Source organism: Nansenia antarctica (genome assembly GCF_963989245.1).
Source record: "Nansenia antarctica genome assembly, chromosome: 18".
NCBI classification, from domain to species: domain Eukaryota; kingdom Metazoa; phylum Chordata; class Actinopteri; order Argentiniformes; family Microstomatidae; genus Nansenia; species Nansenia antarctica.
In genome coordinates, this window is record NC_137691.1 from 11,977,188 (window position 1) to 11,996,553 (window position 19,366).

General features: G+C 46.1%; 1 protein-coding gene across 2 annotated transcripts; it reads left to right on the top strand.

Moving 5' to 3' along the window:
- Positions 1 to 1,013: 1,013 nt before the first annotated feature.
- Positions 1,014 to 18,863, top strand: LOC308173659 (protein polybromo-1-like). 2 transcript variants are annotated; one of them, XM_080548698.1, is made up of 30 exons: positions 1,014 to 1,123; positions 3,355 to 3,510; positions 3,767 to 3,864; positions 4,209 to 4,356; positions 4,544 to 4,693; positions 4,901 to 5,017; positions 5,334 to 5,402; positions 5,577 to 5,675; positions 5,766 to 5,851; positions 6,126 to 6,211; positions 7,215 to 7,431; positions 7,969 to 8,110; positions 9,028 to 9,125; positions 9,589 to 9,868; positions 10,132 to 10,237; positions 10,517 to 11,156; positions 11,762 to 11,973; positions 12,340 to 12,525; positions 12,892 to 13,049; positions 13,152 to 13,409; positions 13,623 to 13,768; positions 13,857 to 14,014; positions 14,175 to 14,358; positions 14,515 to 14,719; positions 15,088 to 15,289; positions 15,953 to 16,111; positions 16,935 to 17,102; positions 17,748 to 17,794; positions 17,935 to 18,142; positions 18,527 to 18,863. In XM_080548698.1, the coding sequence occupies exons 2-30, from the start codon at positions 3,370 to 3,372 to the stop codon at positions 18,688 to 18,690; spliced, it is 4,932 nt and encodes a 1,643-aa protein (XP_080404824.1). In that variant the 5' UTR covers positions 1,014 to 1,123; positions 3,355 to 3,369; the 3' UTR covers positions 18,691 to 18,863. The 2 variants fall into 2 exon arrangements, with proteins under 2 accessions (XP_080404824.1, XP_080404825.1); XM_080548699.1 differs by lacking the exons at positions 1,014 to 1,123; positions 3,355 to 3,510; positions 3,767 to 3,864; ... (6 more) ...; positions 6,126 to 6,211; positions 7,215 to 7,431 and having other exon boundaries at positions 7,985 to 8,110; positions 14,515 to 14,746.
- Positions 18,864 to 19,366: the final 503 nt, after the last annotated feature.

A 19,366-nucleotide genomic window follows, 5' to 3' on the forward strand; every position in this document is an offset into this window, starting at 1 on the left:
AAGGCAAGGGTAGATAAAGATAGGGAACTAGGGCTCTTTTAGCTTTTGTTTATTTAAAATTTGCCTTCGTTTTTAAATACTGTTCCAAGTATAGTTCACATATTATGTGACGATATGTGAATATAATTTAGTATTTCTTTCATATAAATGAAAATGAGCATTGACACTACAATATACTGTATACGATTTGGCTCAATAAAAAACATTTGTACTCTGATGATGATGATGGTCATAAGTTTTGACACTCAAGTGGAGTGTAAAATAATGAGTTGTTAGCACTGTCAATCTGTCAAACACACACACACACACACACACACACACACACACACACACACACACGCACACACTTTCTCTCTCTTTATTTCCCTCTCTCTATTCCTCCCATGACATTGTGTGTTTCTCTTCTTGCATACAATTCTTCTGCTTTTTCTTTAATTCTTTTAATTCTTTTTATTTATTTTTCTTTAATTCTTCTTGCATACATTGCATACATGGATCCAGCAAGTGGTCCAGTCGTGTCTCTCAAGGTATAAAGGTATCTGAGAAGTCTGCATTCCAGTTTCCATTCACCTTTATATGGATGTTGAATGTTTCACAAAACCAGCAACATTTAGGAGGTTTGGACGTTTGGGAATCTCCTTCCAAAATAAAAGTCTGAACAACCCCATCGCACGGCTTTGACACTAGTTAGGGTGGGATTCTCACTTACTACGGGACGTTAATGTGCCAGTATTTATTTATTGTCCCTATTTATGGAATGAATTTGAACGAACAGTGTCTTTTGAAATAATAATTAGTTTTTTAAATCACGCGGGTATGAAAAGAAACTCTTATTTTTTCAACACGGAAGTGACCATCAGCCTGCTTGTTCCTGGGGGTTATTCCATCAACATCGCTTAAGGAAAATCCTGGCTTATTTTTGATAACTTCTCGCGAGACTTATCAGAATATGCCTGGATATTTTTAGGAACTCTCGCGAGACTTGTCAGACTAAACCTGGATTTTCTTAGCGATATTGATGCCCCCTGGGCACTTGATTCTCAAACATAATTTCTCCTCATGTAACAACATCTCATATCTAACACCTTTTCCCGAATGGTTTGAGTTTCTTTAGAGACTAAAGGTAGGCATTTGCACCCGGTCTTAGTCAGAAGTATTCCGTACATTTTGAAATGAAGCTTTTTTATTCACATTGTTGTCTTTGTGTGTCTAGACAGTGATGCTAACGCCAGAGCGACGTCGTTAGCCAGAGGTAGCTAGCAGCTAGCTGGGTGATGAGGCCAGGCAGAACCTTTATATTGTCACGTTAGAATTATACGGTTCTATCTCCATTTTTGTCAAAATTGAGTTTTTTACATAATCTGATCCATTAGGTGTTTATTAATGCCTGTGTGGTGTTATTTTTTTTTAAATGTTGACATTTTTGAGTTAGTAATTCATAAAATACAAAGGTTCCATCTCACAAAACATAATCATGGAATGTAAAAACTTTGACGCTCAATATCTCTGAACTGTCCTAAACGGAGATAGAACCTTATCATTCTAAACGGAGATAGAACCTTATCATTCTAAACGGAGATAGAACCTTATCATTCTAAACGGAGATAGAACCTTATCATTCTAAACGGAGATAGAACCTTCTCATTCTAAACGGAGATAGAACCTTATCATTCTAAACGGAGATAGAACCTTATCATTCTAAACTCACGAATTATGTCAACATTGAGATTCCAGCTGTGCTCTCTGCCTTAGGTGATCTCCCTCTGGCAGCATGTATGACTGTCATCTGAGCTACTGGAGAGAGACTGGGGCTTTTCTGTTTGCACCTTTAGCCAAGCCTGTTGCTTAATTGACATTGTTCATTCATCTCTTTAATCCTGTTTCTAGAAGTTGGTCCTCAGTAACAAGAACATATTAATGCTTGATGGCTTATATATTGCTAATGTAATGCATGTGTGGATGTTTTTTTATTTTTCAAACAAATACTAGACAATGGTGCTTAAATATCCATTATTCCATGATAGTATTGTATATTTATCTCCTCCATCTCTCTCTTCTCCATCTCTCTCTTCTCCTCCATCTCTCTCTTCTCCTCCATCTCTCTCTTCTCCTCCATCTCTCTTCTCCTCTCTCTCTCTCTTCTCATCCATCTCTCTCTTCTCCTCTCTCTCTCTCTTCTCCTCCATCTCTCTCTTCTCCTCTCTCTCTCTTCTCCTCTCTCTCTCTCTTCTCCTCCATCTCTCTCTTCTCCTCTCTCTCTCTCTTCTCCTCCATCTCTCTCTTCTCCTCTCTCTCTCTCTTCTCCTCCATCTCTCTCTTCTCCTCTCTCTCTTCTCCTCTCTCTCTCTCTTCTCCTCCATCTCTCTCTTCTCTCTCTCTCTTCTCCTCTCTCTCTCTTCTCCTCTCTCTCTCTCTTCTCCTCCATCTCTCTCTTCTCCTCCACCTCTCTCTTCTCCTCCATCTCTCTCTTCTCCTCTCTCTCTCTTCTCCTCTCTCTCTCTTCTCCTCCATCTCTCTCTTCTCCTCTCTCTTCTCCTCCATCTCTCTCTTCTTCTCTCTCTCTCTTCTCCTCTCTCTCTCTCTCTTCTCCTCCATCTCTCTCTTCTCCTCTCTCTCTCTCTTCTCCTCCATCTCTCTCTTCTCCTCTCTCTCTCTCTTCTCCTCCATCTCTCTCTTCTCCTCTCTCTCTCTTCTCCTCTCTCTCTCTCTTCTCCTCCATCTCTCTCTTCTCCATCTATCTCTTCTCTCTCTCTCTCTCTCTCTCTCTCTTCTCCTCTCTCTCTCTCTTCTCCTCTCTCTCTCTCTTCTCCTCCATCTCTCTCTTCTCCTCTCTCTCTCTCTTCTCCTCCATCTCTCTCTTCTCCTCCATCTCTCTCTTCTCCTCCACCTCTCTCTTCTCCTCCATCTCTCTCTTCTCCTCCATCTCTCTCTTCTCCATAATCCATAATCTCCTAATTACATGATAGAGATACATATACAATTCATATTAGCAATAACTTATCGAGGTAACTATTTGAGGAATATAATATTAGGTATGAGGTTTGAGGAATATGTCAGTTGTGAGGGACAATAATTAGCAAGTCAACTGGCAACTGTCAAATCAGCAAAAGTCAACTGTCCCACCGCCTCTCCTCAGCATCACCTCTACACCTGTCTGAGAAGGAGAGATTTATGACAAATAAATCACAAATTAAAGATAATAAAAAATGGTCAGATTATTGTATGTATTATTATATATCTATTAATCTTTAGTTACAGCTCCATTCAAAAATGTCGGTTTAAAAATATCACTGAAATATATATTTATCTCATTTTTGGCAATGTGTGATTTGGATGATTTTGGACTATTGTCAGGTGGCCGCTTCACTCATGGGCTCCAAAAGGAGGAGGGCTACGTCCCCCTGTAGCAGTGTGAGCGGGGGGGACTTTGACGATGGCCAGCCGTCATCCTCTGCATCGTCAGTAGGTCGGAAGAGGAGAAGAACCTCGAATATTCCCACTGTGGATCCAGTAAGTAGGCGACGCATAGAACCACGCTGCTTTGAGACAGACATTTTTCAAAATGCTTGCCTTTGCGTACTTGACTGTTGTAGTCGTGCTTTTAAGCTAAAATGTGACTCCCATGAATTGAAGGATCTCAAGTCTAAATGCACACAGTCACTGTATACAATCATGTAGTCTGTGCACCATTTGTGTTTGTCTGTGGTGTCATTGTCATTGTCAACGTCAGTGTCATTGTCAAGGATTACCGTGTTTTTGCCCCCAGATCGCCGTATGCCATGAACTGTACAACACCATCAGAGACTATAAGGATGACCAGGGCAGGATGTTATGTGAGCTGTTCATAAGAGCGCCCAAGAGAAGGTAAAAGACTAAAGAGGATGATTAACACAATTTGTAAACAATTATTATATATAGCTATTATGTTACGGTACATGTGGGAAAACTAGGGTTAGGGTTAGGTGCTAGGGTGACTTGGTACATGCTGGCATGTCTAACCCTAACCCTAATCCTAACCCTAACCTTAACCCTAACCCTACCCCTAACCTTAACCCTAACCTTAACCCGAGCACCCTAGCACCTAACCCCAACCCTAGTTTTCCCACATGTACCGTATTCCCACATGTACCGTAACATATAATTAGCATCATACTTGATAAAAACACAAGGCTCAGTTGTTGAATTCACTAACGTCTTCAATCCTGAAGGAATCAACCAGACTACTATCACGTGGTGACTCAGCCCATTGACATGATGAAGATCCAACAGAAGCTGAAGATGGAGGAGTATGACGATGTGGAGCAACTCACTGGCGACTTTCAGCTCCTATTCAACAATGCAAAGACTTATTATAAGGTATGATTCTGCTTAATGCTCTTGTACAGAACACCCCAGACTAAGTAACATTTATGAGCCTTTCTTCATGTGGGTAGATCTTCTTTGTGTGGGAGTCATCATGATAAACCTTCTGCCTTGGGCCAGGGGCCAAATATTCCAAAGCTGGAATATCCTAAACGAAAGGAAACGTTTTGTATCTGTGTAGCCGGAGACTCCAGAGTACAGAGCAGCCTGTAAACTGTGGGATCTCTACCTACGCACCAAGAATGAATTTGTCCAGCGAGGAGATTACGATGAAGATGACGAGGATGGGGATGATGCCCAAGATAACCTAGGAGGGTCCTATGTGGATGAGGTGACGCACTAGTACATAAATGAAATATGTTATGGATTTGATTAAATTAATGCATATGTGGCTCTCTCCGGTTACTCACTTGCATTATGCTCAGACTCACTAGCAAGCAGCACAATAATGACAATGAAATTCTTTGTTGATGTTCACTTTGGTGGCCTATGAGCGCCATCTGCTGGTCATGACTGTGTTTGACTGTGACTTACACAGAATGCACCCAGTTGCCTGAAGGAAGTCCTTGAGCAGCTGCTTGATGCAGTGGTGACATACACAGAGCCCACAGGCCGTCTAATCAGTGACCTGTTCCAGAAACTGCCTTCCAAAATGGTAAGACCCATTCCCAACATGTACTGTTGCGCATTTGTAAATGGACTGACTTATATAGCGCTTATTCCAAAGTGCTTTACAATGGTGCTCTCATTCACCCATTCACACACCAATGGCAGCAAGCTACCATGCAAGGCGTCAGCCTGTGTATTTGGGAGCAATTTTGGGGTTCAGTGTCTTGCCCAAGGACAACTCGACATGTGGCCAGCCGGGGTTCGACCGTGCGATCATTAGACGCCAGCTCTACCTCCTGCGCCACAGCTGCCCCATTTGTTGAATTTCTAGGTTTTTTATGCTCTTTTTTTTATTATTGCAGCAATACCCAGACTATTATGCTATCATAAAGGATCCAATTGATCTGAAAATCATTGCCCAGAAGATACAGGTATGCAGTCGTAACAACAAACAAACATTGGAATTCCTTGTTGTCAGCTAATAAAAAGCACCACATAGGTCTATACAATTAACACCATAAAACACATGGTTCAGTGTGCAAATGAAGCAAAGTAAAGTAGCAGTACTTTGAGTATTTTAAGTCACTGAACAATGTATCCCTCAGATGGGTCACTACAGAAGTGTCAGCGCCATGTCCAAAGACATAGATCTCCTGGCGAAGAATGCCAAAACCTACAACGAGCCTGGGTCCCAGGTTTTTAAGGTATGCTGTGCTAGAATATGATTGGAGTAATACATTTGGTGACTGTGACAATTTGTACATTGTGACAATTCCCTTTTTTGTTGATTGAAGGATGCCAACAACATTAAGAAGGTCTTTGCACAGAAAAAGACTGACATGGAGCATGCCGAGCCCATCAAAACCAGCATTCGTATCAGGTATCTTTTCTGTGCTGTGCATCTGTAGGAAGAAAGCAGAAAGTACACCTTTGATAGATTCAAACAATATGCAACATTTCGTAGCATTGTTGTGTTCTGCATTACATTACAATTGCTGCGTGTGTGTCTATTTGTGTGTGTGTGTGTGTGTGTGTCTGTGTGTGCATGTGTGCGTGCGTGCGTGTGTCTGTGTGTCTGTGTGTCTGTGTGTGTGTGCGTGCGTATGTGCGTGCGTGTGTGTGTGTGTGTGTGTGTGTGTGTGTGTGCCCGTCAGGAACAGAAGATCAGCTGAGGGAGACCGCCTTTCAGCCATCACCATGGCTCTCCAGTATGAGAGTGATGACGATGGCATTCTCTCTGGTGAGTGTTATTTCTCCCTCCTGTAGGCGCGTCTTTACAGATCTCTACCCTCTTACGCTGATTACTTGCTGCATACTTTAAAAAACAGCAGCACTAAGAAGCAAAAACATACATGTAATGTACATTATGTGGACAAAAGTATGTGGGCACAATTATCACCTGTGGCTGTTTTCATGGTTTGGGCTAGGCCCCTTTAGTTCCAATGAAGGGAAATCTTAATGCTACAGCATACAATGCGATTCTAGAGAATGGTATGCCTCCAACTTTGTGGCAACAGTTTGGGGAAGGCCCTTTCCAGTTTCAGCATGACAAGGCCCCCCATACACAAAGTGAGGTCCATAATGACATGGTTTGCTGAGTTTGGTCTGGGAGAACTTGACTGGCCTGCACACAGAGCTCTGACCTCAACCCCATCCAACACCTTTGGGATGAATTGGAACGCCGACTGCGAGCCAGTCCTTCTCGCTCAACATCAGTGGCCGACCTCATTAATGCTCTTGTGGCTGAATGGGAGCAAATCCCCGCAACCGTATTCTAAAATGTAGTAGAAGAATGGAATCTGTTCTAGCAGCAAAGGTGGGACCAACTCCATATTAATGCCCATGGTTTTGGAATGAGAAGTTCAACAAGCACATATGGGTGTGATGTTCGGGTTGTCCCAATACTTTTGTCCATATAGTGTACATGAATGCGATGTAGACTGCGAGATGAGGGTTTCACAGTGAACTACCAAGATCCATCTAATGTGACTCCTGCCGGGGGCGCTTAGGTGGCGTAGCGGGTTAAGCGTTGACCATGTAACCGCAGGGTTCCCGGTTCGATTCCAGCCGCGGACATATCCTGCATGTCATCCCTCCTCTCTCTCTCTCACCCATCCTTCCTGTCATAATCTCTACTATATCTGTCATTAAAAAAAGAAAAATATAAGTGGGACTGCCCCACTCAGAAAAAATAACTTGAAATAAATAAATAATAACCTGCCTCTCTCTGTGGCGTTGCTCAGGGTCTGTCCACTATGACGAGGGGGAGTCGGAGGCGGAGAGCATGCACTCCAGCATGGACATGAGTAACCCCATCTTCCAGCTGTACGAGGCCGTGCGCGGGGGCAGGAACAGCCAGGGCCAGCTGGTCTCCGAACCCTTCCACCAGCTGCCTTCCAGGAAGGATTACCCTGACTACTACCTGCAGATCAGCCAGCCCATCTCCTTGCACCAGATCAGGTAGGCCACCCACAACCTCTCTGGGCAGGATTTAGGGGCTCTTTACAGCCCTTTCAGCAGCTACGGTGGATGCGTAAACATAGCTCATAACTGTATATTCCTCTAAACTAAACGGATGTTTACTATACTACCTCTGCACATAACTGTATATTACATAGTCACCTATCACTACCATTCTTGTTCTATTTATGTCGTGCTCTTATATCACTTTTTGCACTTTTGCTTTTATTCAGAAGGGTAAATCTTTTTTACATTTACATTTCTGGCATTTAGCAAGACGGCATTATCCAAAGCGACTTACAACAAATACATTTGTCTAAGTGAGTGAATCATCTATCCATCAGTCATCGCAAGAAAAAGTTATCTAGTGTATGCTCGGGCCAGGGGCCATTGGCAGTCATAATGCTAGAAGAAGGAAGAATTATTATGATTATTTTATGGTTTGTTTTGATCTCATTCTGACATCATCACATGCACTGTACGGTATATTTCTATCCCCTCCTTTCCCACATGTGAGAGCCCTTCATTCCCCCGCAGGGCCAAGATGAAGAACAATGAGTACGAGAGCGTGGAGCACCTCGACGCCGACCTCACCCTGATGTTTGAGAACGCCAAACGCTACAACGTTCCCCACTCGCCCATCTACAAGCGCGTGCTGAAGCTCCAGCACCTTCAGCAGGTCAGTCACCGGACCGGTCGACACGCTGGGAAGTTCAATACTTTTCTTTTTTCTTTTGAAGTTATTTAAGCAGTCCCACTCATATTTTTTATTTTATTGGACAGATACAGTGAAGACAGACAGGAAAGAAAGTTGTCAGCAGGGCACGGGCCGGATTCGAACCCATGCCGACATGGGCATATGTGTGCACTGTAGACCACGGTGCTAGACCACTGGACCACCCCAGGCCATGGTGCTAGACCACTGGACCACCCCAGGCCGTGGTGCTAGACCACTGGACCACCCCAGGCCGTGGTGCTAGACCACTGGACCTCCCCAGGCCATGGTGCTAGACCACTGGACCACCCCAGGCCATGGTGCTAGACCACTGGACCACCCCAGGCCACAGGAAGTTCAATCCTAAACTCAGCTATTAGTTATAGTGTATTTCCATGTGTTATGTTTTTATCAGCGGTTTTAAGTTGGGAAGAAAGTAACCAACCCCACTGTCTCACTCGCGAATGAGATGATACCGTTAGTCTAACCCTTGTTAAACATTGACACAGGGTTGCCTGCCACACTGTTTGGCAACTGTCCTCTGTGTTCACCTGTATACTAATTAAAGGTGTTCTGTCTTTGTGTGTGTGTGTGTGTGTGTGTGTGCATATGTGTGTGCATATGTGTGTGTGTGTGTGTGTGTGTGTGTGTGCGTGTGCGCGTGCCGTGCGTGCGTGCGTGTGTGTGTGTGCATAATGTGTGTGTGTGTGTGTGTGTGTGTGCATATGTGTGTGTGTGTGTGTGTGTGTGCATATGTGTGTGTGTGTGTGCATATGTGTGTGTGTGTGTGTGTGTGTGTGTGTGTGTGTGTGTGTGTGTGCATATGTGTGTGTGTGTGTGTGTGCGCACGCTCTGGGTGTTTGTCTGTCTCCTCTCTCCAGATGAAGAGGAAGGAGCTGTTGCGGCGGGAGGACGAGGACGGGGACGACAGCGTGCTCTCCTCCACCATGTCTGACTCCGGCAGCACTAAGAGGAAGAGGTAAACACAACATTACTGTTACACACTACTACTACTCACTACTGTTGTCGTGTTTCTGCTTCTAAATACTATTGGCACTATCACTATTGCTACTATTGCTAAATCTTTTTGTATTATTGCTTTGTTGCACTGTTGAGTAGCTAGCTTGCCCGGCCTAAGCATTTCTTTGCACCATCTACGGTTGTAAACGTATTGATTGTAAGTCGCTTTGGAATAAGGCGTCGCTGCTAAATGTATGTAAATGTATATGACAAATAAACAGACGAATAAAAATTTGATTCGATTTGATTTGTTTACTCTTTTGAACGATGTAAACAGCTTTACAGTACATGAAAGATTGTGATTTGGTGAATTATTGATGACAACGCAAAACAAGAAGATGAAAGCCCTGTGCACAGCCCGCGCTGCTTCTTGTCGTTTATTATTCATTTATGAACCGTTTATTTGTTTGTTTGGTTCTCAGCCACAAGAAAAACACCAAGAAGAACAGGATGAAGGCTCTGTACGCGGCCGTGACGGAGGCCCGGGAGGCGGGCACGGGCCGGAGGCTCTGCGACCTCTTCATGGTCAAGCCCTCCAAGAAGGACTACCCCGACTACTACAAGATCATCCTGGAGCCCATGGACCTGAGGACCATCGACCACAACATCCGCTCGGAGAAGTACGCCACCGAAGAGCCTCTGGCCGAGGACATGAAGCGCATGTTCCGCAACGCGCGCCATTACAACGAGGAGGGGTCCCAGGTGAGAGTCCACACATAGGCTGCGTTCGTAAAATAATTCGCTCTGGAAATCTGATCAGCACTCACGGAATGCCTCTTGTCCGATCAAATTACTCGGTCCCTTTATGACGTTGAACCCGGTGTGCGCTCCGAATTTTACGAACGCAGCCGTGGTGAGGTTGACAGTGGATAGTGGATTTGTTGTTCATTAGGGTACGCAGTGCAGCAGCTGTGTTGGGCAGAGAACACCCTTCACCACGACGTTGTGTCCTGGTCTGGTTCCAGGTGTATAACGATGCCAACGTCCTAGAGAAGCTCCTGAAGGACAAGCGGAGGGATCTGGGACCGCTGCCTGACGATGACGACATGATTTCCCCAAAGTTGAAAATAAGTATGCAACCGCAATTTGGCTTATCATTTGTCATGTTATGTAATTGATTATAGTCTATTTATTTTAACCATTGACACTTCATCTAAACAATTATGAAAAAAAAAGTGATTGATTATTAACACACACACACAAAGACACACACACTCACACACAGCAATTGTAATGTCATGCAAAAAAACAACAACGCTAGGAAATGTTGCATGTTGTTATGTAAACTCACTGCTTTATTCATGGGTTCGTTTTTTTTTTAAAGTGTTGATTCCGTTTTGTAATGAACAGGGAAGAGCGGCATCACACACAAGAAGTCCAAGTACCTGACCCCTCTGCAGCAGAAGCTCAACGAGCTCTACGAGGCGGTCAAGAGCTTCACGGACAAGCGGGGCCGCCGCCTCAGCACCATCTTCCTGCGGCTGCCGTCCCGCGCCGAGCTGCCCGACTACTACGTCGCCATCAAGAAGCCCGTGGACATGGAGAAGGTCAAGAGCCACATGCTGGCCAACAAGTACCAGGACGTGGACGCGCTGGTGGAAGACCTGGTGCTGATGTTCAACAACGCCTGCACCTACAACGAGCCCCAGTCGCTGATCTACCGCGACGCCCTGATGCTGCACCGCGTGCTGCTGGAGACGCGGCGCGACCTGGAGGGCGGGGAGGACGCCCGCGTGCCCGACGTGGCCCGCCTCATCCAGGAGCTGGTCCGCAGCCTCTTCGTCTCCGTGCTCGGTCACCAGGACGACGAGGGCCGCTGCTACAGCGACTCGCTGGCGGAGATCCCCGCCAGGGACCCCGGCGCCCCGGACAAGCCGCCGCTGAACTTCGAGATCATCCGGGGGAACGTGGACCGAGGCTGCTACAAGAGGCTGGACGTGTTCCAGGATCACATGGTCGAGGTGCTGGAGAAAGCCAGGCGGATGCACAGGTGGGGTGCAGTTAAAGAAAGATTTTTTTTTTTTTTTTTTGAGGTGTTTTGTGACAGCAGCTGGTGAAAGCGTGAACAAGTCGGCGACCCGATCAGAACGGCAGTAGTGGGGATTACTCACCCAATCCATCGCATCGCAATGTTTCTGCTTGACTAGCGAGCGTGTCGTCGATTTTCAACAACGTCGAAATGTATTTACATTTTTCGGAAATAAAAGTCTGAACATCGGTCGCTGACATGTTCCCGCTTTCACCAGCTGCTGTCACATTTTCTCTTCCTCACCAGTATAATCCTTGGATAATTTTAACCCTAGATCGAATCAGCGATACGATGACCCAGGTTACGTAACGTAAATAAACCGTGTTTTTTTCTTTTTTCTTTTTTTTTAAGTTATTTTTTCTGAGTGGGGCAGTCCCACTCATATTTTTCTTTTTAATGACATACAGTATAAATTATGACAGGAAGGATGGGTGAGAGAGAGAGAGGAGGGATGACATGCAGGATATGTCCCCGGCCGGAATCGAACCGGGGACTCTGCGGTTACATGGTCAACGCTTAACCCACTACGCCACCTAAGCGCCCCTGGTTTCGTTGTTTCATGACAGGACGGACTCTGAGATCTTCGAGGACGCGGTGGAGCTGCAGCAGTTCTTCATCCGCATCCGCGACGAGCTGTGTAAGAACGGAGAGATCCTGCTCTCCCCCGCCCTCAGCTACACCTCCAAACACCTGCACAGCGACGTGGAGAAGGAGAAGAAGGAGAAGCTTCCCAAGGAGACGGAGGAGGACCAGCTCAAGAGGGAGGAGGAGAAAAAAGGTACAGTGTGTCAAGCCGGTCTAATAATTAATAATGTACCATTTAGCAGACGCTTTTTAATCCAAAGAGATTGACAATTAGAGATTACAGGGACATTCTCTCTGGAGTAATTTAAGGCTAAGTGCCTTACCCAAGGACACACGCAGTGGTGGTGTTCCAGGCAGGATTAGAACTCATGACCTTCCGATCATCAGTCCAACTCACTATCCCCAAGACCACCACTACCCCCCGGTCTCAATCGACACACAATAATAAAATAAAATAAAGTAACATTGAAAAGGGTAGGCACTATAAGATATTTGCTTCAGCCCTACACCTTTTCGGTCATTTTCTGTTTTTATTTATTATGTATTCATGAACCCACAGAGGCTGAGAAGAGCGAGGACTCGGCGGGCGGGGCGTGGCAGTCCGGCCCCCAGCGGACCTACAGCCAGGACTGCAGCTTCAAGGACAGCATGTACCACGTGGGAGACTACGTCTACGTGGAGCCTGCGGAGGCCAACCTGCAGCCTCACATCGTCTGCATCGACCGTCTGTGGCAGGATGACGCAGGTCAGGCCCTCACCGTCTCCACTGCCTCAGGAGCAGCCTCAGAGGGAGGGAGGGAGGGAGGGTGGCAGGGAGGGAGGGGGGGAGGGAGGCTCACCATTTCACCATCTCACCCTCTCACCCTCTCACCACCTCACCATCTCCACTGCCTCATGAGCAGCCTCAGAAGTGATTGGGGGCGGCTGTGGCGCAGGAGGTAGAACCGGTGTCTAATGATCGCAAGGTCGGCAGATCAGCGTTTCGAACCCCAACTGGCCAGATGTTGAGGTGTCCTTGGGAAACACACTCAAACCTTGTGTGTCCTTGGGAAACACACCCCAAATACCTGTATTGACGTCCAATATTTATGTTTTCCCTCTTCCGTTACAGGTGAGAAGTGGCTTTATGGTTGCTGGTTCTACAGGCCAAATGAAACATTCCATCTCGCTACACGCAAGTTCCTGGAGAAAGAGGTCTTCAAGAGCGACTACTACAACAAAATTCCCGTCAGCAAGATTCTGGGCAAATGTGTGGTCATGTTCGTGAAGGTAATCAAAGCTCCCCTACTTTTGCCAAAGAACCCGAAGCGTGAGAAAGGCCGTCTTAACTGCAGTCTTCAATGTTTTTTTTGTTTTTGTTTCTGACAATAGGAGTACTTCAAACTTCACCCAGATGGCTTCAGGGCCGAGGATGTTTACGTCTGTGAGTCTCGGTACTCGGCCAAGGCCAAATCCTTCAAGAAGATCAAGATGTGGACCATGCCTATGAGCTCCGTTAGGTTTGTCCCTCGTGATGTGCCGTTACCCGTCGTTCGGGTAGCGTCCATGTTTGCCCCCAAGCACGTGGAGAAGCCTCCAGAGATACCAGAGGAGGGCAAAGCTGTAGACCATGTGGCCATTTTAGATAAGGTGAGTGCATTATGACAGTGGTTCTCAAACCTCTCCTCAGGGACCCCCAGCCACTCCACATATTTGATCTGTTCCACCACCAGGAGCGGCTGGGGGGTCCCCAAGGAGAGGTTTGAGAACCACTGCACTAGGAAGTAGAAAGGTTAGGCATCGATGATAAAAATGTGCAGTAATAATAAATATAAAACATCTTGACTGCATGTGTGTCCGAAGGAGAGAGAGAATGTACCTCTGGACATGAGCAACGGAGAACCAGGCTGTCAGTACTACGAGCAGCTTTGCTACAACGACTCCTGGCTCAAAGTGGGAGACTGCGTCTTCATCAGAGCCCACGGGCTAGTGCGCCACCGAGTGGGCAGGTAGGTTAACTACAACTTTGGAGATCCAGTGCAGTCAAATAAACACGAAAGACGGTGGGTTTGAAATGCTACGTTTCATGTCGGGCAGGATTGAAAAGATGTGGGTGCGAGACGGAGCGGCCTACTTTTTCGGGCCGATCTTCATCCACCCCGAGGAAACGGAACACGAGCCCACCAAGATGTTCTATAAAAAAGAAGTGTTCCTTAGCAACCTTGAAGAGGCTTGCCCCATGACCTGTATCATAGGTAATTGAACAATCACGTCCATGGCTAATGTTTTTGTTTTTTATTTGTTTTATTTTGATAGCCAACTCATCTTGATTGACCTTGGTTTCATCCTGGTTTATTATAACATGTTTTTCAACGGACATTTGCCATGCCTTCCGTGTCTCTCACTCGTTCACAGGGAAGTGTGCCGTGTCCTCCTTCAAGGATTACCTTTCGTGCCGGCCGACTGAAGTGCCTGAGGAGGACGTACTCCTGTGTGAGAGTCGCTACATCGAGAGCGAGAAGCAGATGAAGAAGTTCAAAGGCCTCAAGCGCTTCTCCCTCTCTGGGAAGGTGGTGGAGGATGAGATCTACTACTTCAGGTGAGTTCCGATTCCTTCATGTGCCTGCCTCAGTCTCCACAACACAGGTTTGAGTGTCACCCTGAATTCCACAAACACTCCTTTTAGTTACGGTACAAACCGATTGGCCAGGTGTAACTGCACCCAGTCCCACTCCCCCCTCGTGTCCCGTTACAGGAAGCTGATCGTGCCCCAGAAGGAGCCGTCCCCTCTGCTGGACAAGAAGATCCAGGAGCTGGAGGCCAAGTTTGCCCACATGACAGACGAGGAGCTGGAGGACCTGGGGGAGGACGAGGGGGAGGGGGGTGACGGTCAGTCCCGGCCTCAGCTTCAGACCCCTCTGGCCAGCGACCAGGACGTCATGCCGTACACCCCTCAGCAGGTCAGCGTGGCAGCGTTCACTCCTAAGGTGTGGGTGAAGGTCAGAGTACAGCCTCCAGGGGCGCTTAGGTAGCGTTGACCACTTTTTGCAGGGTCCCCGGTTCGATTCCGGCCGGGGACATATCCTGCATGTCATCCCTCCTCTCTCTCTCATCCATCCTTCCTGTCTAAATCTCTACTGTATCTGTCAATAAAATGAAAAAAATATGAGTGGGACTGCCTCATTCAAAAAAAAAAAAGTACAGCCTCCTGACTCCTGAGACAGCCAGGTGGCCGGTGTGTGTACAGAAACTTGAATAATAAAGTTCATCTTGAACGCGTGTTGTATTATATCGAAACGACCCAACGCTCTTCCTTCTTTGACCGCAGACGACTCCAAAGTCCATGAAGGGCCTCTCCAAGAAGGAGGGCTCGAAGAGGAAGATCAACATGAGCGGCTACATCCTGTTCAGCAGCGAGATGCGGGCGGTCATCAAGGCCCAGCACCCCGACTTCTCCTTCGGGGAGCTCAGCCGCCTGGTGGGCACGGAGTGGAGGAGCCTGGAGGCCACCAAGAAAGCCGAGTACGAGGGTAAGAGAGAGAAATGGCCTCTTAATAAAAACTGACTGTGGTACCTTTTTTGTTTTTAAAGGATAGCATACACTTTCATGTCCTAGAGACTCCCATTTTTCTTAGACACACAGTACTGTTGTATACAGTACCAGGTTTGGACACACCTTCTCATTCAACGTTTTTCTTTATTTATATATTATTTTCTACATTGTAGATGAATGATGAAGACATCACAACTATGAAGGAACACACATGGAATTATGTAGTGAACAAAAAAAGTGTTAAACAAACCAGAATATGTTTTATATTCAGGTTCTTCAAAGTAGCCACCTTTTAGCTTTGATGAATGAATGAATGAATTAATGGTCTTTATTGTCATTGATATAGTACAGGTACCAAACAACGAAATTTGGGAGGGGGGGCTCCCCTGGTGCTAGGAAAAAAAAAAACTAAAAACAAGAAGGGAAAAGAGCTGGTTTACATAAAATAACATGAAGTTTGATGACAGCTTTGATGGCATTCTCTTGGCATTCTCTCGATTGTACATTACATTACACACTCAGCATTATCAACAATACATACAGTACCAGTCAAACGTTTGGACACACTTTTCCCATTCGATTGAATGGGGTGAGTGTGTCCAAACGTTTGACTGGTACTGTCCACGTGTGTGTGTTGCAGAGCGAGCAGCCAAGGTGGCGGAGCAGCAGGAGCGGGAGAGGGCGGCCCAGCAGCAGGCTTCCCCTAGAGCAGGTACCCCAGTAGGGGCGCTGATGGGCGTGGTGCCCCCCCCGACCCCCATGGGGATGCTTAGGCCCAGCATGACGCAGGCTGTGTCAGGTAACCCCTCACAGATGTGGATGGAAACCACTTGGAGCTGGAATAAGAAGCTGAACTGCTAGAATGATTCTGCCCTTTTTTTTCATTTTTTTTTCATATGTGACACGTTCTAATGCTTTGGTCCTCATGTCGGGATCTGATGTAATGATCGGACTTTTCTTTCCAAAAATGTGAATACATTTTTAGTATTGTTGAAAATCAACGACACATCACTAGTCAACTAACACAGCTTGTTTTGTGCGCCTGCTAACAATGTAAAGTAGTGTTATAGTTAACTAGGTAGCAGTGGGGATTACTCACCCAATCCATTGCCTTGCAGTATTTTGGCTCGACTAGCGAGTTTGTGTTGTCATTCTCAACAACGTTGAAACGTAATTCTGTGTTTCAAAAGAAAAGTCCGAATCATTTTGATTGGTTGCCGACATGCGGACCAAATGATCGGACTGTGTTACATATCCCTCCTCCACCCCTCAGCTCATCTTGCATCGTAGTGCCGTGCATTGTCTTCCTCTGACACCCTACTTCTTCTAACGTCACTCAAAAAGCATAGCGGTTTGAGTGCATTCCTTCTACCATCAGTGCCGATTCATCGACTTGCTTGTGATTAGTGCATTAATTGCATGTGATCGATGTGTCATGTGATCATGGAACCACCGCGTTTTTTGTAGTCAACACTTTCCTTTTACTTACTGATCTGCTCAGGTTAGTATTCTAATTCTAACCGTAGACTGTAGCTAGTGCATGACGTCCTCTTAGCTTGTTGTCTCTCACTGATGCATGTACCTGTTTGTGTGTGTGTCACTAACCTCCTCCCCTTCCAAAGGCATGATGGGTGTATATGGGCCACCTATGATGCCTCTGCAGGGCCCGGTTGACGGGATGGTTAGTTTGACTGGCATGCCACAGCATCACATGGGGGTGCCCATCTTACCCATCTTACCCTATCACCTCCTGACGGGTATGCCAGGGTTCCCCGGCTTGCCATACCCGGGTAAGGGTCACAGCCACCCCCACCCTCCCTGCCACCCCCCCCCCCCCCTCTCTGCAGTTGCTTCCTGTCCGCCATTCTGATTCGCTGGAGGGGCTACCTGTACCATAGACTCTACCTGTACCATAGACTAGTACCTGTACCCTAGGCTCTAAGGCTGAGGTGTTCCACTGACCAGCCAGTCGACGGCCTCTCACGCGGCCTGAACTGATCATTAGTTGTTGAGTGATCCATCCCCATGTCACGGGGGAACGCAGTGGAATCTCCACAGACCGGAAAACAACATAATTCAGTTTAACACCGAATACTAGATTGAGTTGAATAATAAGCAGGATATTATTATGTACCTACAAACAACATTTATTTCGATAGATATGGATAATCTGAGAGGAAAGCCTTAAAATGTTCTTATATAACGTATATAATGTCATATTATCAATGCTGATTAGTGAGGATAATGTATTATGGCCCTAACTGGACCTGCTCTCAAATAGATTAGAGTGTTTGTGAAATCAATTCTAACGGGTCCTTCTCTACTGGGGTGCCATTATGAAATAATCCCATAAGAGAGCCATCTTGTCCACGCAGGGCTGAGGCCAGTAGAACTGTCTGTGTGACTGTTTATACCCCCCCCCCCCCCACACACAGGTGTCAACGGCATGGCTGGGGGTCCTGGACACCCCTATGGAACCCAGGTAAGATCCTTTTCGTTGCACATTACAAAAAAGAAACGTGTGTTGTTTACACATCTGTGTGAGTAGAAAAATGTATTGTAAAAAATATAAATGTCATATAACTTTGAATATGACAAATAATGGAGATGTTGCCCCTCTAGATGGGCATGGTTGGTCCAGGGCAGCAGGCCCCGCCACCCTACCCAGGACAGGTGGGGCAGCCAGCCCTCCAGCAGCCCTCCACACCTATATTCGTGGCCCCGCCACCCAAGCCCCAGAGGCTGCTCCACTCTGAGGCCTACCTGAAGTACATCGAGGGGCTCAACGCTGAGACCGCCACCATCAGCAAATGGGACCAAACCCTCTCAGGTGAGCTCACCTCCTCGTTGAAAGGGATTTCACACTATTTCAATATCACTATTTCACTATTTCGTGTCATTTCAAGAAAGAAAAGAAAAACGTACATTTCAGGGTTGGTAGCTGTAAATGACCTATTGAATAACATACTGACTGAGTGTGATATGAAAAAAAAAAAAATCTAATGCAATTTGTTGTTTTGACTATGTTCAGCATCTCTCGGGGCATTTGTGTAATTTGTCTCTTCGTCTGTATAATGTATCATAAAATGTAACCTATTGTGTGCCACTTCCCACACTGTATGATTGCATTGAGATTAGAGTGGAAGTGAAATGAAAATGTAGTGAAGTATGTCAGTGTGCTAATGTGTGTGTTTATGTGGACATGTTTGAGTAGCTAAAAAGAAAGATGTCCGACTGACTAAAGAGCAGGAGAGAGGGCTGCCGTCCCATTGGCTGAAGAGCAAGGGCGCCCACAACACCATGGCTGACGCGCTGTGGCGACTGCGTGACCTGATGCTGCGTGACACGCTGAACATCCAACAGTCATACAACCAGTAGAATAATCTAGATCACCTGAGCCACTGGCCCTTACCCTGTGAGACAGGAAAGGGTTAAGCTCATAAAAAAAAAGTGTTGTGTTGTTGTCATGTAAAAAAAGCTGTGTTAGTTGAAATGTTCAAATAAGCTCATTTACTGTGTTCAAGCTGTTTTGTACTTGTATTTTAACTGTATTGTTCCATACTGTTCCAAGTGCATTATTGTACGTTTCTCTGTAATGGGTAAACGTTTTCATAAAAAAGAAAGAAAAAGGAACGTGGCTGCTATTTTAGTGACTTTTACAAGGAAAATGATATGTCATGCATGCTCTGTGTCACTGTACCAGTTATATAAGGAGAAGGGGAACCATCATGTGGTCGTTCCTTTGGGCTGTGTCGAAAAGCAATCTCTATCTCTGTTATCTGGTTATCTATCATTGATCATCTCTAAAGGCATACAATGTAAGAGCAGACACATTATGATACAACATTAACCTTTAAGTTTCTAGTTATATGTCATTGCATTATTTGTTGGGGGTGATAAGTATATAATAATTCATAAACAAGGCCTACATCTTGAAGATGATGTGAGAAGATAGTTCCAGACAGGCATTGGGTTAGGTCAGGATCACTGCAGTGCATGGCACGGGGGCGTGTTTGGTAGGGTTCGCCTGACGTCTTCTGCGCATGCGCGACGC

Coding starts and splice junctions, on each gene's coding strand:
- LOC308173659 (XM_080548698.1), top strand. CDS start 3,370: ATGGGCTCCAAAAGGAGGAGGGCTACGTCCCCCTGTAGCAGTGTGAGC. Junction 11,974..12,339: donor GAGGGAGGAGGAGAAAAAAG/GTACAGTGTGTC, acceptor ATGAACCCACAG/AGGCTGAGAAGAGCGAGGAC. Junction 14,359..14,514: donor GATGAGATCTACTACTTCAG/GTGAGTTCCGAT, acceptor GTCCCGTTACAG/GAAGCTGATCGTGCCCCAGA.